The sequence below is a fragment of the Gorilla gorilla genome, chromosome 8, assembly GCF_029281585.2.
Source record: "Gorilla gorilla gorilla isolate KB3781 chromosome 8, NHGRI_mGorGor1-v2.1_pri, whole genome shotgun sequence".
Lineage (NCBI taxonomy): Eukaryota > Metazoa > Chordata > Mammalia > Primates > Hominidae > Gorilla > Gorilla gorilla.
Window position 1 is genome coordinate 63,504,734 of NC_073232.2, and position 27,992 is coordinate 63,532,725.

The following is a 27,992-nucleotide window of genomic DNA, read 5'->3' on the forward strand; positions in this document are numbered from 1 at the left end:
AGATGTAATGAGTAGCTGAATGCTTATCAGAAGGAAGGCTATAGCGTGCATAAAAATAATTTCATCTACTCAAAATCATATTAGATAGTAATTTCGTGGAAAGCAATTACATTTTTATGAGTAACTAATTATTAGTATTTTCTTATCATGCACATGTTTATATTTGCAAGAGACAGTTACACACACCAGAGTATTAGATGTTTGTCTGTGTCTGTGCTTTGTAATAATATCCCCCTGTCTATCATGGGGATTATTCACTAGAAAAATGGATTTCAAATAACAAACACTTCATTTAAACTGTTTCCTGATTATAATTATGTGCTTTAAAAGGTACCACCATTTGAAAATAATGATCCAATCTGGCATATGCACAAAGGAATAAAAAGCTAAGAATTAATTTCAGGAATTCTCTCCTTTTACTTACTGTCACTTTTGAGAAATAAAAAAGTGACTTAGTGCTGATCAAGTTTCCATGTCGAATATGTCTATATAAATCAGTCTTTTCCAGGACAGGGTCTTGTTAAGTTGACTAGGCTTATTATATTAATCAAATGAAATCATCTAGTTTTGAATTTTAAAATTACGTGTGTGTGTGTGTCTGTCCAATGGCAATATGTTAACAAATTGAAAGACACCAAAGAACTCTTAAGGGATAAAAGACGTATTGTAATTTTACAATCTTGAGCTAAACGTTAACATTTTAGCATGTATCCTCCTTGATTTTTTTTCAGTTATTTCAAAGTTGAAATTGTATTGGTTTAGTACTTACTTGATTTTAGGCTGTCTGTGCTTATACTATAACCAACTTAATGGTTAAGTGTGGAAGACAATCCAGTCAAGCATGTAGGACACGCCTGGTTACATAGAAATACCCAATATGAAATGACTAAACTTCTCAATTTCTTTGTTTATTTGCTTATCTAGTAATTCTACTGTTGAAATATTGGTGACAAACATTAGCTTAAGATTTTATTTTTAACTCTTTCTCACTTTTAATCCTTAACTGTTAAGAATATATACATATTTTTGGCATGGATGTAGTGAAAAGGGAACACTTACATTCCTAGTGGGAAGGTAAACTAGTATAACCACTATGGAAAATAGTATGGAGATTCCTTAAAAAATTAAAAGTAGAACTTTTAAAGTAGTACTGGGATTTCAGAGCAGCAATCCCAGTACTGTATATCTACCCAAAGGAAAAGAGATCATTATATGAAAAAGACACTTGCACATGCATGTTTGTAACCGCACAATTCACAATTGCAAAAATATGGAACCAACCTAAATGTCCATCAGCCAATGAGTGGATAAAGAAAATGTGGTATATATACACCATGGAATACTACTCAGCCATAAAAAAATGAAATAATGGCATTTACAGCAACTTGGATGGAGTCAAAGACCATTATTCTAAGTGAGGTAACTCAGGAAAGGAAAGCCAAATATCATGTCTCACTTACAGTTGGGAGCTAAGCTATGAGAATGCAAAGGCATAAGAATGACATAAGGCACTTTGGGGACTCAGGGAGAAGGGTGGAAGTGGGGTGGGAGATAAAAGACTATGTACTGGGTACAGTGTACGCTATTAGGGTGATGGGTGCACCAAAATCTCAGAAATCACCACTAAAGAACTTACCCATGTAACCAAAACCCACCTGTACTCCAAAAATATTGAAATAAAAAGGAATATATGCATCTTAATAAAGGGTGTAAAAAGAGAAACACTGTTTTAAAAAGAAGTGTTTTGAGATTTTCCTACACACAATTTTGATATTATAAATATTCTATCTTAAATATTTATATACAAGTTTCCTATATATGATTCACCCTTTTCTAAGGATGATTGAATTCACAATCTTTTTGTAGAGTAGTGCTACTCAAAGTATAGTTGGCCCACTATTTGTTGCTAGTCTGTAAAGACATAAGCACAGAAGTTTAGGAACTTTTCTAGCAATTTGACAATGCTGAGACAACCAAGGGCAAGATCAGTGGACTTGTGTTTTTGAACAGGGTACAGATTTGTGTTACTGTCAAATCCATAAGGTGAGAAACATTTGGTAAAAGCTGCATACAAGTCATGAGTAAGAGGGTATTATTAAATGTGTGCTATTTTAAGATTAGTTTGCTAATTTTAACCTAAAGTATATAAATTCAGAATCTATTTATCTTATCAAAAGATAATCAAAATTTAACCATACTTTACAGGAGCAATTGATAGAACTAGCTACTAATGAAGGATTAACTAAAATAGAACATCACTTGTTCCATTTTGAATAAAAATAAAAATGAAGGCCAGGCACAGTGGCTCACGCCTGCAATCCCAGCAGTTTGGGAGGCCAAGACAGGTGGATCACTTGAGGTCAGGAGTTCGAGACCAGCCTGACCAACATGGATAAAGCCCTTCTCTACTAGAAATACAAAATTAGTCAGGCATGGTAGTCCATGCCTGTAATCCCAGCTACTCAGGAGGCTGAGGCAGGAGAATCACTTGAATCCGGGAGGCGGAGGTTGCGGTGAGCCGAGATCACGCCATTGCACTCCAGCCTGGGCAACAAGAGCGAAACTCCATCTCAAAATAAATGAATGAATAAATAAATAAAAATAAATTTTTGCAGTATGCTGATATTACTTTAAAATCACTTCTTCTGTTCCTGTCAGTCCTACTCTGTGAGACTGGTTTCTCTCTTCCAAGTGTATTAAACAAAACATAAAACAGCTAAAGAACACATTACTCCCTGCAAGTGGCATTTCCATCATCCATCTAACCTAGATCAAAAAAGTTAACAATCAAGAAACAGGCACATTTGACACATTAAAGACTAGACAGTGAAATCCACAGTGTTCTTTCAAAGTGTACCAGTTGCAGTCAGAATGGAGAATTGCTATTTCACTCATAAAATGTGGTTTTGTTATGGTAAGACAAGTATAATAGCCATTACCTTTCTTATTACTTGTACACATGCTTTCAATGACAATGTGATTAATTGGGGCAATTTTTTTTTCCTTTTATCTGGCATTATGTTTGTTCTAATATTTTTATTGAAATAGGATTTTGTGTATGCTGAATATAATAGGAAAAAAGAGTGGCATTTATTTCTATGCTTTTTTTCACTTGTATTTTTCTAGCAATTCATTTGTATTTTGTTTTACAAAAACATCTGTCCACAATGGATGGGCTGAAAATAAAAACAAAACTGGTCCTTAAGCACAGATCCTTGGAAAAGCACTGTCCTAGACCACTCACTTTCTCTCTCACCCCCACCTATATGCCTCTTTCTGAATCCTATCTGATACCTTGTGGTTGCTTTTCAGAGCATATTGCAGAGTTCTGGCATTGTTAGTTTTTGGTCAGTCTCCTTCTCTATAAACTGAGCTATTTAATGTCCACGTTTACAGATACTCTTTAATGTCCTGGCCCTTTCCAAAAAACATTTGCTGACTCCTGTTCTAGATTGTCCTCTTCCTTCCTCTGTATCTAATCCAACACCAAATCCTGTATATTCTAACTTCAATAATCTGAAATGAATCCCCTCTTCTATATTATCTTTGGGTCTCAACTGCCATTTTCTCACTGGAGAATTCTGTAACTGCCTTTTCCTCTATTTCCTCTCTCATCCTTACACAGTAAGCAGAGTAATCTTTTAAAAACATAAATCAGATCGTGTCACTCTTCTGCTGACCTCTACAACTTCTCTGAATTATCCTATGCTACATTTGACCATAGAATACTTCACGCATCTGCCTCAGGGCCTTTGTCTTCTGCCTGGAACATTCTTTCTCTAGATTTTCATGGTTTTTTTCTCAGTACCATTCAGGTCTCAGCTCAATTGTTTCCTCTTTATACAGGACTGACCAACCCATGCAAAGCAGCCTTTACTCAAAATCCTTCCTAATGTCACTCTGTGATTTTAACTCATTTTCACTCACCACCAGCTAAAAATCACTTTGTTTGTTTAGATATCTGCTGTCTTCCTCATGCCAAAATGTACATTTCATGAGATCAGGCACCTAGTCTAGCTTCTTTATCAGTATCTCTATTTAGGAACTAGAGTATTTCCTGGCCTGTAATAGAAATTTAAAATGAATTAATAAATAGCTGGATGGACTCACTCAACCACTTACTCATTTATTCATTTGGGTGTATGTATGTGCCCAGGATATGACAAGCAAACTCTTAAGTTTCTGAAGCAAAGTTTTATTTAAAATTTAAGATATATGAGTTAAAAGTCCTCTGTGTGTCTTACGGTATCCACCTATATGAACTCTTAGGACAAAGGCTTAGTTAAAATGAATGCCTAGCATCCTAATAAAGCAATACATTGGTATAAATATGGGTGAAGTGATTTGAAACACTTAGCAATTTAACATTGAATTATATAGAGGACATTAAATGAGGGTAATTATTTTAGACCATAATGAAATTTATATCCGTGAATCCCAATTGCAATTAAAGTGGAAGAAAGGATTTTAAAATGTAGCATGACTTTCATTTTCAATTAAAAGCAGGAGAAATTAGAATCAAATCTCATGTGATAGTACTTAGCCTTTTCAGTGTTTAGGAGGAAAACATAAGAATAGATTGCCCTAATGTGCCCACTCTATATGTTTCCTTTTCCTTAAAAATATCTCTCAACTATACTTAAATCAAACGGTCCATGCAATGGACATACTTTTTGTGGCTGGACAATTATTTTAAGTGTTAGCAACCCTCTTTACCTTACTATATAAAATCCATACTAACAAAAGTAGATATTACACATTACTCTTCCTATCATTGCTTTTCTGGACCAGATTACACTGTTTTGACATGAAAACCAATGATAAGTTTCACATATGTTTAATTAATTTCATCAAAATAATATACTTTCCCAATGGAAACAAACTATCAATACTAAATTAATTTTTTCATAACACTGTAAATTCTCAATTTTAAGACCATTTTGTGATAGAATTATGTAGATGCAAATATGAATTTTTTCTCCAAATTTTGGTATTCTCAAAGCAGAATCTATGGCAACAATGAGCGTCTTATCTATTAAAAAATTTTCAGAAGGAAACAACCGACACTAGGGCCCACCCGAGGGTGAAAGGTGAGAGGAGGGTGAGCAGCAGAAAAAAATAACTATTGGGTACTAGGCTTAGTACCTGAGTACAAAATAATCTACACACCAAACCCGCATGACACAAGTTTACCTATATAACAAAACTGCACATGTACCCTAAAACCTAAAAGAAATGTTTTTAAAAATTTCAAGCTCCTCTACTTACAAATTATTTAAAATTTACAAATTCGTATAATTGGCAAAAAATCCTATCAAAATTGTCTAAAAACAAATAGGCCATATTTATTAAAAACAATAAAAATCTATAGCTGATATATTCTAGTTTATATAGACATATCAATTATAGTAGATATCAGTTACAACAATCCACTTTTTAGTAACTGACTATTTAAAAACTGCTTCTGGGAAACTCTGGCTAAGAAAAATACCTTGGGAATGCAAATACTATGATAGTCACTGATTTTCTATTAAGCAACTTGAAAGTGAAATCCTAAAATGGCACAATAAATCTATCCCAAGGTATCTTTTTTAGTAGACTTTTTGTTATTTATGCTGTGAAACTCCTTGAAACAAAGACATTAGCTTAACATTTTTATAAATATCAATCAATTACTGGACTTTTTATTTCTGCTCTCATTACATGATTAGAAAGGGAAATACATACTTTTCCCAAAAAATCATTAGAAGCTTACCAATGAATGCATCCCTTTATGTCACAAATTAATGTTTATATAACTTAGCAATATAAAAATTTCAAATAAAACATGAAAATACTAGCTAGCATGTATTAGGATTGTACAAACTATTTTACATGGATGTTCCCTGTTTTACAGGTAAGGTGATCAAGGCTAAGAAAATTAAGTAATTTGCTCGAGGTCACATGTCTAGTAAGTGTCAACACTGGGATTTGAACCAAGGCAACCTGTTTCCAACATCTGCAATCCCAGCCGTAATTGGCACCATATTTATCTCCCCAATATGGAAATCTGAGGTGATCTAGTTAATAGTTGTGTCTAAGATTTGGTATTAAATATCTGCTTTCTCTCTCTCTCAAATCCTGCCCTTATGGCCAATCAAATTATTATTATTATTATTATTATTGTTATTTTGAGATGGAGTCTTGCTCTGTTGCCCAGGCTGGAGTGCAGTGGGGTGATCTTGGCTCACTGCAACCTCCACCTCCTGGGTTTAAGCAATTTTCCTGTCTCAGCCTCCTGAGTTGCTGGGATTACAGGTACCCACCACCATGCCCAGCTAAGTTTTGTATTTTTAGTACAGACAAGGTTTCACCATGTTGGCCAGGCTGGTCTTGAACTCCTGACCTCAAGTGATTCCACCCACCTTGGCCTCCCAAAGTGCTGGGATAACTGGCATGAGCCATCACAGCCGGCCAAGATTCCTTAAGATAAATAATTTTTATTTCAATAGGTCACCTCTTTCTCCTATTGTATTATGTGTATAAAAGTTCCAGTTAGGGAAGTAATTAGTCCCCTGGGGCTGCCATAACAAAATGCCACAGACTGGGTGGCTTAAAGAACAGAAATTTATCTTCCCACCATTCTGGAGGCTGGAAGTCCACGATCAAGGAGCTACCAGGTTTGGTTTCTGGTGAGTTATTTTGTCCTTCCTTTGGCTAACAGGCCCCTACTCACGGCATCCTCACATGGCCTTTCCTCTGCATGTGCGCCCTGTTGGTGTCTTTTCCCGGCTTCCAAGGACTCCAGTCCCATAGGTTTAGGGCCCCACCCTTATGACCTCATTTAACCTTAATTATTATACCTTTTGAAAGGCCCTGTCTCAAAATACAGTCACATTGGGGGTTAGGACTTCCACATATGGATTTGGGGGGGACATAATTCAGTCCTTAATAGGAAGTCTAATGAGGGAACACCAATGGCAATCTAGACAATACATTTTCTTGTGTATTTGGGCTATTTAATATGATTTTCATTTGTAATTTTTGAAAGGTTCATAAAAAGAACGCAGCTTTTTATGAACCTTTCAAAAGCTACAAATGAAAATCTTATTAAATAGATTTGCATTTTTTCCCTGGACTTCAAGTGTAGTGACATTATCATCGTACTTTTCTGCCATAGGAAGTACCCCATGTTTTTTCTAAAACAAGTCTCCTTTTCATTGCTACTAATCACAGAGTCTTTCATCTTTCTCCTCTGGACTCTTGCTCCATCAATTACAATCTTTCTTATTGTTTTGTTGTTTCCCTTTTCACTTTTCTTTCTTTTCAGTCTAAACAGGATGTTCTTTCCAAACCTAAAAAAAAAAAAAAAAAAAAAGCAAAACTATCCTCTGTGGTCAAATAGTCAGTGTGAAGAAGCTGCTTTTCCTATGTCTTATCCTCATTTTTCATTAATTCTCAGCCTATTGCTGCCTGGAATTCTATTCCCATCTTTCTTTCACCCTTATTACAACTTTTCCCTCAAAGTTATCATGACTCTGCTAACCATTCACCCCAGTGGTCTCTTTCCAGGTCCCATCCTCGGTGAGCTATCTGAGGTTCAGGGTCCTGCTCGCTTTCTTCCGTGGTTGCAGTCATGCAATAGACGCTCATGGCACTCCACTAAGGGGCTCTGTGCTGATCACTGATGCCCCACTTTCCCGATTCTTCTCTTCTCCCTCTATGCTACCTTTCAATATAAGTGACACACATTCCTTCCTCTGACATTTCTTAAAGGTAAATGGTTTCCCAAATTGTGTCCTTTGCCTTTTTTTTCTATTCAATATATTAAATTTGTTTTCTTAAATATTTCTTGTTTAAGATATGTTCAGTTTTGTTTTTTACCTTCATGATCTCATTGAAACCTCACAACATCTCTACAAGGTAAGTACAGTTATCTCTGCTTTATAGAATACTTACAGCACGGTTTCTCAAACTCAGAGCTACTGACATTTTGGACAAGATACTTCTTTGTTTTAGGGAGCTATCCTGTGCATTGTAGGATGGTTAACAGCATCCCTGAACCCTGCCCACTAAGATAACAGTAGCAAACCCAGTTGTGACAACAAAAAATGTCTCCAGGCATTGCCGATGTTACCTAGATGAGAATACATAAGTGACAAGGCTAAGAGAGGTTACATAAACTTGCCTGGGACCACATAGCTGGAAAGTGATCTAGAATTTGATCCCAGGAGTCTGATTTTTATTAGAACTTAGTTCTTACATAGTACACTGATTTAAGTTCTCCCATAAAATAACATTTAACCTTAAGACTTCAGTTCAGATCCCCAGGCCGATGACCTTCAAATCTATATCTGTATCCTTGAACTCTCCGGATACATATTGTCATCATTTTTCTCAGTGTCATATGCATGTCTCACCTGTACCTCAAGCTCAACCTAACCATAACTGTATTAACCAGCTTCCATCCAGACTTGCTGTTAGGTTTTCTGACTTTCTAATGGCATTATCACCTACCAATAATTCAGGATAGAAATCTTGGTGTTATCTATGACCTTTCCCTTTTACCCAAGTCCATCCGGTCTACCTTTGCAATCTCTCTTGAATTTGTTCCTCTTTTTCCTTTCTACTTCTACTGCCTTATTCAGGTTATTGACATTCTTACTTCAGAAGCATCCTCTGTTTCGCTGCCTTTAATCTCTCCCACCCTACTCTTTCCCCAAACACAACACGCTTTCCAGTTACCACTTACTTTGTTGGTATAAAAGCAACAGTTGGTATAATTGGCAGAGCATGGTCTTAGTGCAGACAGGCCTGGAATTCCAATACAGCAATGTAACTCTGACCAAGTCACTGGGTCTTTCTGATCATTAATTTCTCTCTGAAACTGTTTTGGTTTCTGGTCCCATGGGGCTATTGTGGGGATTAGCTGACATGAGTGTATTAAAACAAAAACATCATATTTGGATGCTGAGAAAATTTATAAATTAGCTTGTGTGAACTCTTCCTTTCTTTTCCACTACTGACCACAATCTATATCATCTATAAACTGGGATCTTCTCAAGTCATAATGTTTTATTCCTACGTAAGTTATTACTTGGATAATTTCCATTTTTCTTTTGTCTACCCTTTCTTTAGGTACCCTGTTGGCCTTTACTATTTACTTTTGACATTTCAGAGAAAGTTTATTTGAGCTCATTTCTACTCCCAGTTTTCTGAAGTCTCAGATTTGTTTATTCTTTTCCAGAACAAAGAAGCAATCACTAAAGAATGAACAATCTTCCAGATTCTGTCAATAATTAAGTTCTATGTCTCAACTGCAAGAAAAGAACAAATGTCAAACTAACTCTTTTAGGACGGTGATATAACTAATGCCTTGGGCTGGTTCGCCCCAGTCATGTTGTTTCAACCAAAAACTTAAGCTGGCGAGGGTGCAGTGGAACAGATGTTCTCATATATTGTCACTGGAGAGTAAACTGTATAATGATTCTAGGCAATAATTTAAAAAATACATATCCTTTGAATCAGTAATTCTAATACTGCATATTTCTAAAACAGGGGTAAAGTTTAACACAGAGAATTCTTTACAAAATAAAAAATTAAAATGAGCTTAAATGCCCAAGCACAGTCAAGAAACTATGACAAAGAAACTCAATTATACATGAAGTGTTTTTATTAACATGGTAAATTGCTAATGCAACGTGGTAAAGTAATGTGCTATCATAGGCCTTGAAAATAGAATTATACTCAAATACCATTTCTTTACTTACAAGCTGTATGTTTTGCAACATGACAGTTTAGCTATGTGAAGCTTAGTTTACCTTTGAAATGGAGAAAAAAAAGAATTCCTTGCAAGTTTGCTGTGAGAAAAATTAATGACTATTTATCTATAGTACATCTAGCATCTATGTGTATATATTAATATCTCTATCTGTGTGTATGTGATTTATTAATGCTGCCCCAGGATGTAGACAACGCAGGAGAAAAACATCTAGGCAGAATTATCTCACTATTTAAGGACACGAAATTATCAACAGTAATTCCCTTTGAATGGCAGGGTTATATTTATATGTCTCTATGCTTTCCAATCTTTCTAAAACAAACAGTTATTACATTTATAATCATATGACATAGACTATATTAGAAAGGTAAAAAAAGAGAGAAGATTTAAAGTGAACCCTATGGGAATAATGAAAAATAATTAAATAAAATGTTATTCAGCCCAAGTGGGTTTCTTGTCTAGATGACAATGTACTATCTCCAGTGCAGCTAGGAGGACAACACCCTTCTTGCCTATTAAAGGCAAATCATGATTTGCCTTTGCTAATCTGGCTTTCCATTTAAAACTAATTCAATTATATGACTGTAGCAAAGCAATGGCTAATATGATCATTGTACTTTATGCAAAGAAGTAAATTCTAAAAAGGCCTCCTTTGTAAACACAGCTGTCTGGGAATGAAGTTTCACTGTTATTGTGGCTGATGCTAATCCAATTCATACATCCATGCTATGAGTTTCAAAATGAGTACCAACTGCTAGACATATTGAAAAGAAAAGAAAAGTCTTAGATCTTTATGACCCAGCTGGGCCTGTAATAACTGTCTCACCAGGGAAGTGTGAATACTAAAGTAAGCAAAACCATTTAACTCCACCAAAAAAGTGCTGTGGATGTCTAAAGCAGAATTCAACTCTCAAACTTCATGACTATACAGTGAATTTTTAAACTGATTGCTAAGCTTCTGTCAGAAATAAATCCTGGTGCCCTCCACCTCCCTGGTTTACCTCTGGAACACAAGAAGCATTATAACGTCTCCTCAAATAAACAGCCAAATGTTGTACATAAAAAAGGTAAAGAGATTTTCAAATATAAAATTTCAAATATTATCTTTTTAATTGAAGAAATTAAGATGGATATTTATGATTTAGAAACTGAAATCTTTTATATTTTCTTATTCACTCATACAACTTGTTTATGAGTTCTGAAGTCATTGTGAATTTCTAAATAACAAGTTTTATAACATCCAATGGACAAAAATGCAAGTCTTAGAAATATAGTAAGGTTTCAAGCATTTACTGGAAAAAAATGAATTATTTATTCATTGGTGCAAAACAATAACTGTAATTAACGTAATCAAAGCCGTGATTATTATATTTTTAAAATGATTATGAACTCCAACATCAATTTCCATTCATCATCTGATTGTAAAAAGTAAAACAAAACAAAACTCACATTTCTAACCACCAATGGACATCTGCTGACTATGTGCATATCACGTAGGCAGCCTGAACTTGAAATATCCGTAACTGAATCAGCCAGTTACTTCCATCTCAACCTGCTCTGTCTTGTTCTATTCTTTATCTATTACATACATCTATTATTTGTTCTTTATTTATTAAATACATCCAAGTCTCCTAAACTAGAAACATTTCCCTTTCATCCCTCACATTTAATTATTAATAAAAATCTACTTTAGACTAAAGTTTATTTATTTTTGTTTTTATTTTTGTGTCTTGAGCCAGAGTCTGCTGGGTCACCCACAGTGGAGTACAGTGATGCGATCTCAGCTCACTGCAACCTCCACCTCCTGGGTTCAAGCAATTCTCCTGCCTCAGCTTCCCAAGTAGCTGGGACTACAGGTGTGTGCCACCATGCTAGGCTAAGGCTAATTTTTGTATTTTTGGTTGCGACAGGCTTTCACCATGTTGGCCAGGCTGGTCTCGAACTCCTGACCTCAAGCGATCCACCTGCCTTGGCCTCCCAAAGTGCTGGGATTACAGGCATGAGCCACTGTGCCTGGCCCTAGACTAAAGTTAAGGCTCTTAAGCTCTAATGAACATCCTTTAGGACTACTGCAGCAGTATCTTAAAAGTCTGCCTGTTTGAGTTCCTCCCCATTGTAATTAATCTGCTACTCTCTTCCTTCGAAAACAAATACAAAATACAGTTCCAATGGTTCTCTGTTGGTTTCTTATTGCCCCCAAAATAAATCTAGATTATTTTGGTTTGAGATACTAGGATATTTATTTACTATCTATCCCCATCTCTTCTTTCCAAACACATCTTCCAGGTTTCCTCCTAATTATCCAGTTCCTTGTCCCATAAATCCTCTATTTATTGCCACACTCCCCTTATTACTGTACAAAGGTCTTTCTAAATTCCTTGTCTTCTATACAGGTCCTTCCCTCAGCAGTAGCTGTCTTTACCCTTCCTTCCTCACTTGTAATATACCTACTCAAACTTAACAACTTGGCTCTCATGTTATAGTGTCCAGGAAGTTCTGGGATGCTACCGGCCAAACATATTCCTCCATCCTCAATGTTCCCCGAGTATTTTATTCTTACTCGAAGTGCAGTTTCTCATGCTGATTTTTGAATACATCTGTCTGGACCAAGAGTTAATCCAAAGAAGGAGAAGACTTCGCTATTCACCTTTATATCTCTGGATCCCAGAATAGGATTTGGTTTGGAATCTTTATGGATAATTGATTTATTGCCTCTCAGTCCAAAATTTACTCTTTTTAACTGCTCTGTAAAAGTGGATTGGGTTGACTGGCACTGAAACTTTGTCGGCAGAAGGTATTGGAGAGATACTTCAAGGACAAAAGGGTTCAGCTTCCTGGTTCCAGTGTTCTTGGTAGGCTCTTGAGGTTTCTCTTGTGTCTGGCTACTACAGTACATGGCAGCCAGCAGCTTCCCCAGCGGACTTCCCCTCAGGTGGTTTTAAAGCTCTCCCTTTACAGAGCTTTCCTGCACCCTACAGTGCAGATTCCTGGCACAAGTTCTATTGGCTTGGCATCACAGAGATTTCACTGCCATCCAGTAAGTAATGACTATATCCTTCCTAACAGGGGGTGATTTTCACCCCACAGGGGACATTTGGCAATGCTTGCTCAGGGCATGCTTTTGAATGTCACACTGGAGAGGTGAGGGATACTACTATTTAGTGGGTAGAGGTCAGGATGCTGCCAAACATCCTACTTTGCACATGACAGCCCCGCCCCCGCAACACAAAACAACTATCTGACCCCAAATGTCAATAGCGGTGTGCTTCAGGGACCCTGCTCTATAACAAGGTGTAACTCTCAGCCTCAGCAGGGTGGAATGGGGAAGGGTGGGGGGGGGGGCAAGAAGGAAGGTGTCTTCACAGGGTGCTCTCTCTCACAGGAGTAGTGTTAGTGAATACTCCTTATATCTGCTATTTCTACATGTTCTAAAGCTTTCTTTGCTTCTTACTTGGTAATCCCTTATTATTCCAGTCCCCTATTATAGTTACTATTTTTTTATCATAACACTTCGCTGCTCAAATTACTATATGCTGATTAGATTCGGACTAATATGGCATCATCCATTCATTCATTCGTTCATTTCAAAATAGATAGTAGGTGCTTATTATATTTCCTGATACTGTGCTAATTATGGATACAGTAGTGAACCCAATAAACATAGTCCTGTCCTCCTTAAGCTTGTAGTTTGTAAGTTAATACAGATAAACGAGTGTTGTAAATGTATGGTATGGCAAGTAAAAGGACGGTACAATGAAAATCAACAGGCGAACCAAAGCTGTTATGGGATGTGAGGAGAGTGAGCTAGTAAGGGCCCACATGTTTTTAATGAAATAAATTTATTAGCTGAATTGATAAAATTGTCATTTAAATTCTAATTCCAAATATTTAGCAAGGATGATGGAGATGTGACTCATGAGGTTCTTATCCATTTGAAGAGTCATTTGGAACTCAAATATTTTACCACTGATCGCTCGATCTATATATTGAGAGATATCTATATAGATCCATATGTCTATATATATTTAGAAGTAGTGTAATTAGATTAAGATTTAATTCAATGAAAATATTTTAGTTCAATTCATAAGCCATCAATTCCTCTTTTTCAGGTGGACTATCATATGATTTATTCGTTTTCATGACTCCAAGATTCTTGAAGGAAACTCTTTTTAGACATCCCTATATATCATAGCACTGAGCATAAAACCCACTTGATACTCTCAGTATGTGCTTATTGAATTAATAAATGTATGAGTTTTCTATCTTAGTCATTTACAGAATAATGTGGGGTAGGTGAAAAATCAATGAAACAGATGTTATGAGGCCTGTGCTGTAATCCCACCCTTGACATTAAAGAGCTTGGACAATCCACACTCCTTCTGGGACTCACCTTCCTCATTTTTAAACTAAAGGATTTGGAAGAGAGGTTTTTCAAACCCTCATTATTTTCTAAAATCCTGAGATATAACAAATGCATTATAATATAAGAATGTGAATACCCGATCTGTCTTAATTCTTATTAAACAGTGTGATTTGAGTATACCTGACACTTCTGGGCCTCAAATTCTTCAACTGTAAAATAAGTTTATTTATAAAAGGGGTTAGAAAACTATGGCCCTTGGGTGAAATGGCATTGAGTTTTCATGCCAGAGACTGTTTGGCTCACAAAGCTGAAAATATTTATTGTTTGGCCTTTTCTAAAAAACGCTTGGTAAGCTCTGGTTTGTATGTTCCCTTTTACTTCTCCTTCTTAAATCTCTTCTATGACTTTCTGACTTATCCACTTACCATATACATTTTTTAACAATAATTTCTTAAGTGTGTTAAATTTTGATTGATGGCCCACCAGCATATTAAAAATTGAGACTGGACTTCTTTTACTTTGAGCAGAGTCAAAAGGTTACTAAAGAGAACCTTTGTAAGTTTGTGGCTTAACAGATTATTGCTGGAAACTATCCATATAACAGAGATGGAAATAAGCATATAATATTTAAATATTTGCCTTTAAAACCCCAAATACTAGATGTCTGGATGGTTCACATATGGCAGGTAACCAGTAAGCTCTGGTTGGGTGGATGAACCAACAGTCTGGGCACCCCAGTCAGTCATGCTGTATATCATTGCTATAAGGACTTGCAATAGGATGAATGTCTATTACCATCTCAAAGCCAGGCAAACATAAGAAGCTGTCTCAACTGTCTCTTTCCATGACTTTAAACCACAAATGTTGTCTCAGGGTATACTCCTTTTCGAATGAGAATGTACTTATTTTGTAGTTAGATCATGCTTGTTCAGGGCATGCTATAATTCAACCCACATCATTAAATTGAATGAATATAATGTTACTCTTTCTTCTAAACCTCTAGATTTTATCTTTCCTGCTTAATACATATTTTTTGAGAAGCACACCAGTCAATAACAGCTCTGTAAAAAAAGACAAGTTCAAATAATTGCAGCTGACACCATTCTAAAAAGGCACATTTGTTTTCCTGTGACCATCCTGCCAATATCCTCACATCACCCTAGATTTTATTCTGGAAAATGAACCAAAATAAAATCCACTTAGGCTGTAGGAAAGGCTGAGGCTGTCAAATATTTTAAGTGTATCATCCTATTAGTTAAGCAATGTGACAATGGGCGATGTGACATGTGGAGTTCATACAGTCCTATCATGTGGACACAGAGTGACAAGATATATGAGAAGAAGAATACAGGCGACCTCGGTGGGCAAATCACCATTGGGTGCATGTTCCTTCCTGAGACTGACCTGGTTGGTGATCTTAGAGTGGTGCCTGCAACGGTTTGCTGTCCCCAAATCTCCCCTCTACTTTCTCTCTTCTCTCCCCCAGTGGCACCTGACATTCCAAAAGATTCTTCTGGATTTTCACGATTTGTCATTCCTCAGGGGTCTGTTATCATAATGCAAATAACTATTGCAGAGAACCATTTTAATCTCTAATTAGTTAGCTATTACCAAATGGATGCAAAGCCTGAAGCAGACTTCTAGAGAATGCAAGAGTGGAATTAAGAGGTGCAGGAATCAACTATAAAAAGAGGTGTGTGCATGGGGAGTGGAGTGGGATGGGGATACAATGGGAAAGAGTTACAGAAGATGTGTACAGAAGAGCAAAGTGAAGAAATTGAGGGGATGGAGTAAAGCATGTCTGCCAGTGTTTGGAAGACAAACAGACAGATGGCATCAGGAGGAGCAGCACTGGAAGACACCATGGGCAGTGCTGATCAGACGCTTCAAATCAGTTCTTTTTATGTATTTGCTTTATTTTAAAAAGCTGAATACAGGATGGAGAAAAACTGGAGCAGGACAACTACGGATAGCCCTCCACTTTCTAATATTGTTTAAGTCAGGGGTCAAGAAATTATGGCCAACAGGCCAAATTCTGTCAGCTGCTTATTTTCAGTATGGCCATGAGATAAGAATGATTTTTACATGTTTTAATGATGAGAACTGAATCAAATGCTGAATAATACTTCTTGACATAAGAAAATGATATAAATTCAAATGTCAATGTCCATAAATAAAGCTTTATTGAAACACATCTGTCTTCATTCATTTACATATCATCTTTAGTTACTTTTGCACTGCAAAGACAGAGTTGAGCAGCTGCAACAAAGGTAATTTGTCCCATGAGCCTAAAATATTTACTATCTGGCTCTTTACAGAAAAAGTTTGCCAACCCCTTGTTTGAGTCATGTAGTTCTATAATAGAGTCATGCCTGGAGACCCCACTCAGAAGATAAAACTCCCACACTTAATGAAACCTACCAGGCAGTTTAGTGATCACCTATTCTACCTTGAGTATGCACCTTGGTGAGCCTTACCCCCCAATCCCAAGTTGCTTATCAGAAACACCAATAGCACCTCCCTGAGAAGAGTTACATAAATACTATTTTCTCCACATATTTCTATCCCGTTTGGCACTCTGGGTTCCAATGGCCATGCAGGTTCCTGCATGGCTGGTTCACTGTGTGATCTTCCTATCCCAGAGCATGGATTCAGTATTTCTGTTTCTTTGCCCCTGGAACTTGGAGTTGAATATCTGAATAAACGCAGTAACAGGAAATGGAGGAAGGCACAAACTCACCGTAAGCAATGCGGCTGGGAGGAGATTGAGATAGAGACCAGCATCAGAAGCTGTATCCTTGGGGACTGATGCGGTTGTGGCTAAAGAGTTACAAACGAGTTCTAAACAGAGGCTACATGTGGAAGGCACTAAGGTTTTCCACTAGTACTGGTAAAGGAACAAAAAACCATTCTAATACAGACACCAATTTGTCTCTAATTGAGCTGGTTTTATATATATATTAAGTTTTCAAACCTATTTTGAATTTGTGTCTTGTTCGTCTCAGTATCCCAGTCAGTACCTGACACAGGAATCAGACATTCCTTGTTATCTTTCTCTATGAATAAACATAAAAATTGCCTAGTCTAGCTCTAATGCCAAATCTATTAAAACACACCCAGTTTTAATACTTAGGCTCCAGTCTGGGTGTCAAGGAATAGTCTTTAGTTTGCCAACTCCAGTGACGTTTTTCTCTGTGTCTAATCTTCTTCAGTAATATATTTGCTACTTTATTATTTATGGACCTTGGGATCAACCTTGGTCTTATGAGTTGCTCCCCAATTATGGCGAGAGTCTTGGTACATTTTTAAATATATGGCATGAATATATCAGGTGACTATAGTTTGGGGAGGTCAAAAACTTGAAACATGGTAACCCAGACTTCCCTGATATCTAGAGATATCTCAGTTTCAGAGATTGCTACTTGCAATGCCCTACAATCTTATGCTTGATATTTCCTCCTAATTTCATCATTTTTATGCTCTATCACACTGCATTTACTCTGGGCTAGTTCTTGGTCTCTACTTCCTAGACTGTCCCAATAACAAAACTGGCCCCATGGTATGAGAAAACATCACAGAGTGTCACTGATGGTAGGGACATCATCAGCCATGTGTGCTGTATAAATAATTCTTAGTGTCTTCTAGGGTCCCACAAGGGCCTCAAGAATCACCTGGAGTGATTCTGAGGGAAAGAATGAAGACCACTGGATCCTTTAGGAGTCTTACTCCCATGACAAACAAAAAAGTTTCTCTGTTTTCTTTCTAATTGATTTTATTTAAACAATGGGCCTGGTAAAGCAAAAGCATGAAAACAATTGATAATAGGACATTATATTTTAGCTTGACATTATCAGAGGTGAAAGGAAAGATAATTAATGGCCAGTAGGGCCCACGAACTGACCAACAAAAATGGACAATAGTCCTGGTTTTTGCCAGATGTCACTTCCTTACTTGCTGGATTAAAGAAGGATCTAGAATGTCCTAGGAGTAGGGGGCAATCAGACAACTGGGGCAGAAGAGGAGTGGGAGAGACATGCAGGGATCTCAGACGAGTGCTATTTACCATCCAGCATGAAAATGTTTCCATTTTCATAACCAGTATGGTTGTATCTCAGAGGCAACACAGTGAATCAGGGATAGAGTTAGGACTCTGATAATTTAAATCTTAATTTCCTGGGGAAAAATATACAACTCTTTAAGGTTTACTAATAATTATAAGTTGCTGTCTTTGAACAATTGTCAAAATGATCCTCAATGTGTCAAAAAATCAATTATCTTAATAGAACTTTTAGTTTAAACAGCTTCCCATAATGGTGAATAAGCAGACATTGCTTAACAGATTACAGAATACAAAAGTATACAGTCAGCCTTCCATATTCATGCATTCTGTATCTGTGCATTCAACTAACTGTAGATCAAAAAGATTTAGCTGAAAAAGACATTGGTTACACCTTTACTGAATATGCATAGAATTTTTTTCTTGTAATTTCCTAAACAATATAGTATAACAAGTTTTTACATAGCATTTAGATTTTATTAGGTATTGTAAGTAACCTAGATATATTTTAAAGTACAGGGAAGACATGCATAGGTTATATGCAAATATTATGCCATTTTATATGAGGGACTTCAGCATCTGTGGATTTTGGTATTCAAAGGGGGTCCTTGAACCAATCCCCCGTGGACACTAAAGAATGACTGTAGTTAGTTTTGTATTTATTTCTTTTCACAGATTCCAAAATAAGAGGTACCAAAGGTACTTAATTGTTTTTTATATATTTAAGAAATTTATTAATGGATGGTTCTGTTAGACTAATATTCTTTTTATACAATATTCATAAATTTTGACATCACTTCAGGTACTTATTAAGATAATAAGTAGACTACAAGAAACCAATATTTAGAGAATGCCTTTGAGGACACCATGTATCTGTTTATCATCTTCTGGTTTGTCAATGACACGCATGATTAGTTACAATAATGTTCTTTTGCTCTCCCTCTGGAATGATAAAGCATAATCACTGGCTTATGGAACATGGTACCTCGCTTGTAAATTTGCGAAGGAAGCTACTTTTGTTGACAGTGCTAATGTCTGCCATCTGTTTGCATGGGATGAAGCCCTGGTGCTCTTCTAATTGGCCATAAATTAGGTATCAGCAGCAGGCTTTTGACAGGATCCTTCAGTTACAGTTTCATTTTTTAAAAAATAAAGCTGTGAATTCAACATTTGGTCAGAAGCCCAACTTCTCTGCTAAGAGTATACAAATGCACTTTTTGAATTCTTAGACTCAAGCTGATTTTTCTGTATTTGTGCTTAAGGTAGACCTCTCTCAAGGTTTCTTCTCCGTATATAACCCTGAAGATAAACCAATGCTGAGTAGAGAGAAACACAGCTAAATCCAAGGGAATCCTATGCCTTCTGTAAGAAGAGGAAGGGCATATTCATTTAGTGCTTACTTCATGTATTGTGCTGTGCATGGACATTTACCTATGTTAAATCACTTGATTTTCAAATCAATTTTATAATTTTGATAATGTTATCCAATTTTTCAGACAGGAAAACTGAGACTCAGAATTTAAGTAATTTACCCATATTCTTGTAAAATGGTGCAGTCAAAGATTCAAGTATTGAGCTTTGACCACATCCATTCACTTGTCAGTGTACACTGTATATGCCTAGGTTTGGATAAGGAGAGAAAATTAGGATTAGGGAAAAGCCTTAGTCTCATTCCTCCCCTCACTAGATTTCCTTGCTTCATGCTTTAAAAGAGGCAAGATTAAGTCCATCTAAGTTCCCACAACTATCCTTATCTACATCCTGGCATTTCTCTACAAATTTTCTACCTTGCCTCTTTTTCACTTTTCAGAAAATCAAAAATACATATATATGTGCTCTCCAAGAACCTTTCCTCATTTGCCCACTATTTTCTCCCCTGGGGTCCCATTTATCAAATATCCCCTTTAGTATTTCATTTGCTCCAACTTCCTGGATACTTGTATACTGTAAGCTCAGTGTTGTCACTTCCTTTTTACCTAGTCACACTTTGTAATCTGGATTCCATTCTTAACATTTTAATAAAACTGTTTTCTCCCAGGTTACTAAGCCTATTGCCCTTTTCTCTATCTGCATGACTCTCAGCTTGTAACACTGTGATTATCTCTTTTCTCATGAAATATCCTCTTGCTTTCTGAAGTCTCCTACACTGTTCTGGTTTCTAACATCTCATTATTCTTCATTGGTTTTACTTTCCCTAATGCTTAAATGAAAGGATTTCCCCAAATCTAGCCTTGGCTCTTTAATCTTCTTCTCGATTCTTTCATGCAATTCTGTCCTGTCTCATAGCTTCAGCTGCTAACCACATGTAGGCAATTCTAAAGTTAATTTTAAGTTAATTCTAACAAGAGTTTCTGTCCCACATTTCCTGTCTCCTACAGGCCATCCATTCTTGACTGTTCGATATTGTATGTTCAATGCATTACATTCTTAGTAGAATGTCATCGTACCTACCAAACTGATTTTTCTACTTTCCTTTTACATCTTTTCTATCCCAACTACATCCCTAATTTCTCCCTTGCTCTTCACATTCAGTAAGACTTGAAACCTTCTGGTTTTACCTCTTCGTTTCTTATGGGTTCCTCCTACAAATGGTCTCATAATCACCAACTGAATTTAGACTCCTAACCAAATATTTTGTCTCTAATCTCTCCCTCTAATTCGTTTTACACTGAATTCTCAGATTAGTCTATTAAATCCACTGTTATAGTGATAACTTTTTGCTGCATAAAATGGTCTGAACTGCCCTTATCCCAACATTCAATTTTCTCAGTGAACCAGTGCCAGCATGCTTGTGAACTTGTTACAGCACCTCCACCAACTACCTTTACACAGTCTCACTCTAGCCAGTTTAAATGGCTGATAGCTTTCCTATGAGTAATTCTTACACTAGTCACCATATTTATATTGCTTTTCCTGTACTTCCACATCCACTTAACAGTTTTTAACACCTCCCCGACTCTTCTCAAAAGTACTCACTCTCTTTTCTGAATTCCCTTAAAATTTTATTCTGAACTCATTTTTTTTTTGCCTTGTATCATGGTTATTTTTGTATATGCCACATCTCTATTAGACGCTAACTCCTAAAACCAGCATCTGTGCTGCTCCTTTGAATCTTCTTCCAGGACAATGCTTTGCACACGGGAGATTCTCAGTAAAATGTGAGTTGAATGGAAGAGCGAATTGGTAGTTATTGTTTTTGGGAACCAGACAAAATATAACAATTTCAGAAATATCCATGGATATTGCTACCATTCTGCAACTGTGTCTCTGCTCTGGTTCTAGTGATCCAGCATAGAAGGGCCTCTCAAAGTGAGATTTGTAAATCAGGTAGAATTTCTCTCCACCTGGAGTCCTCTGAGCTCGGCATCCAGCTCCATCATTCTAGGCTAATCATACCTGGCTCCTCAGGTTCATTCTATGTGGTTACTCACTGCCTATTCCAGTTTGAATGGCTCCACTAAAATGGATGTTTTACAGTTATTCTTGGGTCTTGTACTTGGCTATTCTGATGAATTTATCCACATACATTACAAGGAAGAAAAGCCTGTTCGACTGCTTCCAGAAAGTACATACACATTTTAACCATGCTCTTGGAGAATCAATAATCTGACATTTGCAGTTTAACTTATAAAGCATCCAGGTAATGAAAAGAGCAAGCCAGAACTGAGAGAAGAAACAGGGATAGACATTATCAGACAAATTTTTAATGGCCTTAAATATATGCCTATGTCTAGAACTGATTATTTCTTCAAAAGTTTCTTCCCTAAGTGCTTCTATTATGGAAGTCTGGAGATAGAAGAATAGAGGGCATAACTAAAACTACTCAAAAAATAACCCATTTCTTAACAAAAATGGAATAATAATTCTAAAAATTTACAAAAATAACTAGCATTGGTTGAGTACCTCCTGAGTAAAAGACACTTGGACAAATGCTTTACTCATATGTTCTCATTAATCCTCAAAATATCTGTATGATATTTCATTACCCCAGTTTACAAATGAGCTGAGCTGAAGCTCGCAGTGGTTAAGTACCTTGTTAAAGATCACAAAGCTAGAATGGCAGAGCCAGCCACTTTTAAGAATACAGAATGAGAAACAAATACAGAATTCATTTAAAAATGAAAAGATATAAAACAAGTATTAATAGCTCCATAAAATGATGTCTAATTCCAAGAACTCATGTGTGTTGCTGATATGAGTGTGTAATTCACATAATAAAACAATGTACTTACTCTCTGTCAATCACAAGGCAGGTTACAGCTTCTGCAGCAATTACGTTTGCTGTTCTCACATCTTCCCTATGTAAAAAATAGAGACATTCAAATAAAATAACCTTTAATATCAAAGCACAGTGTCCATTGTGATTAATTCAGGAAAAAATTTACATTATATAAACTCTTCTGATTTATCCACCTCCAGGCTTAAGCTTTGTTTATGTTTCAAAATTTTTTTTGAGGAATCATCTTACCCTTGTCATTAATCATACAAATCCTACAGTTACAATCCAGTAGTTACAATTTTCAAATTTGAAATTTCATTCACCCAAGTAGAACAAATTTGATATCATTCCCTTTGGGGAAATTAATAAAATAGTTGGATAATGATCAAGATAGTAACAAACATAAATATGCAAAAGTTTTTAAAGAATTTGAAGCTATACTTCTAGAAACTGAGTATCTGATCCATTTGTATATGAATTTATCATTATATCCTTGAGAACAATTGATCTGTTTAAATTATTTCCTTACTTTAAAGACCCTGTTTTTATGTAGCTAATGTTTTGGCAATTTATGGCACATAGTCATTCATCTATATCAGAGATTATTGTTCTTCAAGAGCGTTTGACAAATCTTAAGTCACACTGATAGAAACATGTAAATATTGTCTCTTTAGAAGCATTTAATTTGTTACTGCATTCGTATCTATCAATCTCTTAAACTTTTGAAAATCAATCCTGGTATCTTATGTTTGATCCAATAGTTAAAGGTGGATTTGATAAATTAACATTCACAATTCATTTTCAGCTAGTTAAAAATTAATAGTATCAGTATCATGGTAACATGGTTAATGGGTACAAAAAAATAGAAAGAATGACTAAGACTTACTATTTGATAGTACAATATGATGACGATAGTCAATAATAACACAATTGTATATTTTTAAATAACTTAATGTAATTGAATTATTTGTAACTCAAAGGATAAATATTTGAGGGGGTGGATACCCCATTCTCCACAGTGTGCTTATTTTACATTGCATGCCTGTATCAAAACATCTCATGTACTCCCTACTACGTACACCTAAGTACACATAAAAATGTACAATTACTATGTACCCATGAGAATTTTAAAAAATAATTTAAAAATTACAAAATAAGCTATACTTGAAAATTTACTTTTTCCAAAAACAATAAAATTTCTAAGTTAATTAATAATTAGTATGTTTGAAATATATTAAAGAGATAGGTACATATGAAATAATATAGCATTAATAATACAGTCTATAAACCAAAAAACATCACAACTCTAATAACAGGCTGTTAAAGTTTTGAGAATAAAGATGTTCCCAGTGACTTTTTATACTTCTGAAACACACTACATTCTGAAATATATTTCCGAACTCTATTTTTCACTGATCTCTGTGTCTTTCACCGTTGCTATACCATGCTGTTTAGATCACAATCGCTTTAAATTAACTATTTGTATTTAATATTTGGCAAAGCATGTTCTCCCTTACTAAAATCCTCTTTTCAGAAATAGCTTAATGATATTCTTAAGCATTTATTATTTTTGAGAAATTCCTTGATGATATTCTTAAGCATTTATTATTTCATATAGACTTTAAAATAATCTTCCACTTCTGAAACACCCACCTTGGGATTCTAGTAGAGTTGTATTATATTAATATTTATTCATTGATATCAAAGCAAGGAATTTCTGATGATATTATTTTTTCCATATAAGAACATGGCATGACTTTCTACTTGTTCAGATATAATTTCATATCTTTAAATACAATTTCATAATTTCTTTCACTTGGGTCCTGATATTTAAAAAATGTATTCCTGTGTGTTGCATATTATGTTTTTCTTATGAGTAACTTTCCTTTTCGTTTGTTTCTCACTGGTTGCCCTGTTTTTTAAAAAGCCATCAATTATTGTACATATTTTCATCCATCCACCATACTACATCATCTTAACTCTAAAATTTTTGTTATAGTCTCGTTAACTCCCAGTACAATCCTCCCAGTGTCTCCCTCACATTCCCTACCTTTTGGCCAAATTGGCCTCTTTTTTTTTTTTTTTTTTTTTTTTGATGGAGTTTCGCTCTTGTCGCCCACGCTGGAGTGCAGTGGCACTCGGCTCACTGCAACCTCCGTCTCCCAGGTTCAAAGTAGCTAGGATTACAGGAGTCCACCAGCACGCCTGGCTAATTTTTGTATTTTTAGCAGAGATGGGGTTTCACCATGTTAGCCAGGCTGGTCTCGAACTCCTGACCTCAGGGGATCCACCCGCCTCAGCCTCCCAAAGTGCTGAGATTACAGGCGTGAGCCACCGCGCCCAGCCACTGGCCTCCTTTTAATACACATCATCGCCCTCCTGCCACGAGTTCTTAACATGCTTTCCATAGGCCTAGGAAGTTCCTCTCTAACTTTTGCTTAGTTCACCCCTTCTTATCTCTTCAATCCCAGCCTACGTACCTCTTCTTCAGGGATGCCATCTTGAATTGACCAGGTTGGGTTTCCTATGCATCTGTTCTCGTAGCCCTACATACCTCTCCATCCAAGCATGTATCACCATTTGTAATTTATATTAATACGTGTATTTATGTAGTCATTTGTTTAATAACTCTGTCTTCCTTCCACTAAACCCTATGAGGGCCGGGACCATAGCTGGCTTTGCTCCCCGTTTCATCCCAAATGCCTCACACATACAACATGCTTAGTGTTTAAAGCAGTTATGGCACAGACATCCATCATACTTCTGAACCCTGGGGTAGGAAGGCAGAGCTCAGGGTTTGGAGTTGCACTCTTCTGGTGTTAAACCCACCTCCATTCCCTCCATTCACAAGTGAAAGCCTCAATTTCCTCATCTGTAAAATGGGAATACGAGTAGCCACTCACTATGTGGTATTAAGTGAGATAATCAAAGGTAAGTTTAACATAGTGCCTGGCCCAGCTGAACTGTGTTCTGCTGTTTATTATTTCTAATTCTTTTTATCCCCAACACCTTCATGGTTGTCTCTGTGGAGGCTCTATCTGGTGTTCTATAAAACACTCCTATTCAGAAACACAGTGGGGATTTTCTTTCTGCTCCATAGATGTAAGCAATGTATTTTCAATTCGTTATCACTTTCATAGTGGGAATTTTTGGTGAAATGAACATAATGGGCAGGAAACTTCTGTAGTGCTCATTGGGTTCTTCATAAATTATGTAAATGACTTATTTCTTAGTTGTTCATGGCAGCATAAGTTACTATCAATTGCTGCCAGCCAAAAACAAATAAATGAACAACAATAATAAACAAACTACCATCACAAAATAGAAAATATAAAACTAAATTTAGCTTTTCCTGAAATATATTTCCATTTGACTATGAAGAAAGTGCCCACATCCTTTAAAAATATAATAAATACAAAATAGTGCTTCATTTTGAAGATATCCTCTGTGCATATAGATTTTTAAAAATGTATTCATCACAAATCTACAATATTTCAGAATTTTGTCATATTATCTGGCCTAAATTGGATATACTTTTAAAGTTGAATGCAATTTCCATGCAACAAAAAGAAGATGCATTGGTATTTTTAAATGTAGGTTGGGGAAAATATCAAAGATCAGAAGAGTGACATAGTTAACAGAAATAGAAAATTTTATTTGAAAAAGGAAAACAAGTATGGCCTAAAGCCAGGTGTAGTACCTAGTAAAGTGACATATATTAAAACTGGAAAGAAGCATCACATTGGGGGGAAAAACCAACATATTAAACAATAAATTATAATATTTGCCATTTATTGAGCATATAGTACATGTCGGGAACAACATTAAACACTTCATACAAATATCATTTGTTGCACATAACAAAGGGTGGTGCTCTGAGAATAGAGGTTAGGGAATGCACCCAAAGTCAGATATAGCTAGTGAGTTACAGTTCTGGAATTTGAACACAGATCTGGCTGTCCCTAAAGTCATGTTCTTTCCACAACAGTAGGCTGCTTATATGCTTTGCTATCAGATTTAAACTCAACATTCATTAAAATGTTGAATAACCTTTGAGCAGTAAGTATTCACTCTTCTCTGTCCATCATTATGAAAATTATATTTACTTGTTAATAGAACCAGCACTAATAGAGTTATGGGTTTCCAATTGTAAAACTAATATGAAAGGGTCATTTTGATTTTAAAATTGTTAGAATTCCCATCCATAGCTATGTCCTAGCCTGCTATATTGCTTTGTAATAATGTTGCCTAACAATAGAGAATTATTCATCGCCAAGCTCATTCAATGGCAAACTCATGTTGCCATGACGGTGTCATTTTATTTCTATTATTAAGGTGCTTTTAGCTCTCTAAGAGGGTGTCTGTAAATTCTGTTCTTGTGCACTCAAAGCCTGCTAGAGATAGAGACAAAATACTATCTGACTTAGTATTAACATATATATTAATCCTTGACATTAGTATATGACATGTATTAATCTCTCATTTTAGGAGTGATAGTAGAAATTTCTAACTTGTAAAGAGAGAATGTCAAGGATAGAAGCTGACAACACTGTGATTTACTATGTATGTTTGTATCTTTTATGGGTCCAAGGACCATGGTAAAGCAAATATCATTTGAATTTAAAGATGTAATATTACATATTCATATAATACAAAGGTCTTAATAAATCTGGGTTATTAAACGTATTTTTATCAGTAGATGTTATGATACTGGTTTCACACAGAACATCTACCAAGTTAGCGGGCATTTCACGTCAGAGTGGTGAAAAGCATTATTTTTTAAAAACTGAACTTACTTTCATTTGTACTTTTTTACAGATCAGGGTATTTAATAATTTCTAATAGAAGAATACAAGACATTTTGGTAAAATATTGAACACAAGAGAACTTTATAACTAGGATTATAATGTTCAATTTATTTAATTAAAAACTTTTACCAAACACACATTACCTCTGAACATTCAGCACACTAGACTTGCTTTTTTATAATAAATAAATGTATATCTAGCCACATAACAGTCCACATCCAACATGCAAATTGTCTCTAAAAATAAAATCTCATGCTTATCTAGTTCTGTGCCTCTGTATTAGTTGATTTCGGTGTGACGGTTAATGAATACTTTAAAAAGCACTACTGCAAAAAGTAGCTACTGTTTGGCAGATTAACAGGCATTTTTACAAAATTGCTACTGATTAATTAGTAATTACAATCAAAGCTATGCAGTTTAGTAGTGGCCTCTTTTTAAGCCACTTGTAACATTTTCAGATGTGTTAGAAATTCCTTTCAGTGAAACAATAGAGCATGAAAAATATCCCAAAATATTTGCAAATATAGGTTTCTGTGCACTGACTCTGATATTCTTTGAACTTCATCACTGGAATCTTCATCATCGCTGTATCCCAAAGTGGCATCACTGTCAGTATCTGAATAATCCATACAGGGAATTTATATTGGCTCTTCTGGTTCTAAACCAATTCTCTTGTGTCTCAGGGCTATGAGAGAACTCTAGGGTTCATTGATACCTCAGGGGAACAAACACAGAATGTATGAGGCCAAAGCAGAACATAGTTGATACAAAGTAGCTGTCAGAGT

The 27,992-nt window shown here is 35.8% G+C and overlaps 1 protein-coding gene across 3 annotated transcripts in view; it reads right to left on the reverse strand.

Moving 5' to 3' along the window:
* The window catches only part of PRKG1 (protein kinase cGMP-dependent 1), a 1,413,735-nt gene that overhangs the window by 134,682 nt on the left and 1,251,061 nt on the right, over positions 1 to 27,992 (reverse strand). For all 3 annotated transcript variants that reach the window (XM_055354062.2, XM_019034965.4, XM_019034964.4), the window contains exon 8: positions 22,413 to 22,478. In XM_055354062.2, the coding sequence (XP_055210037.1) occupies positions 22,413 to 22,478 (66 nt within the window). The remainder of the gene's footprint in view (positions 1 to 22,412; positions 22,479 to 27,992) is intronic.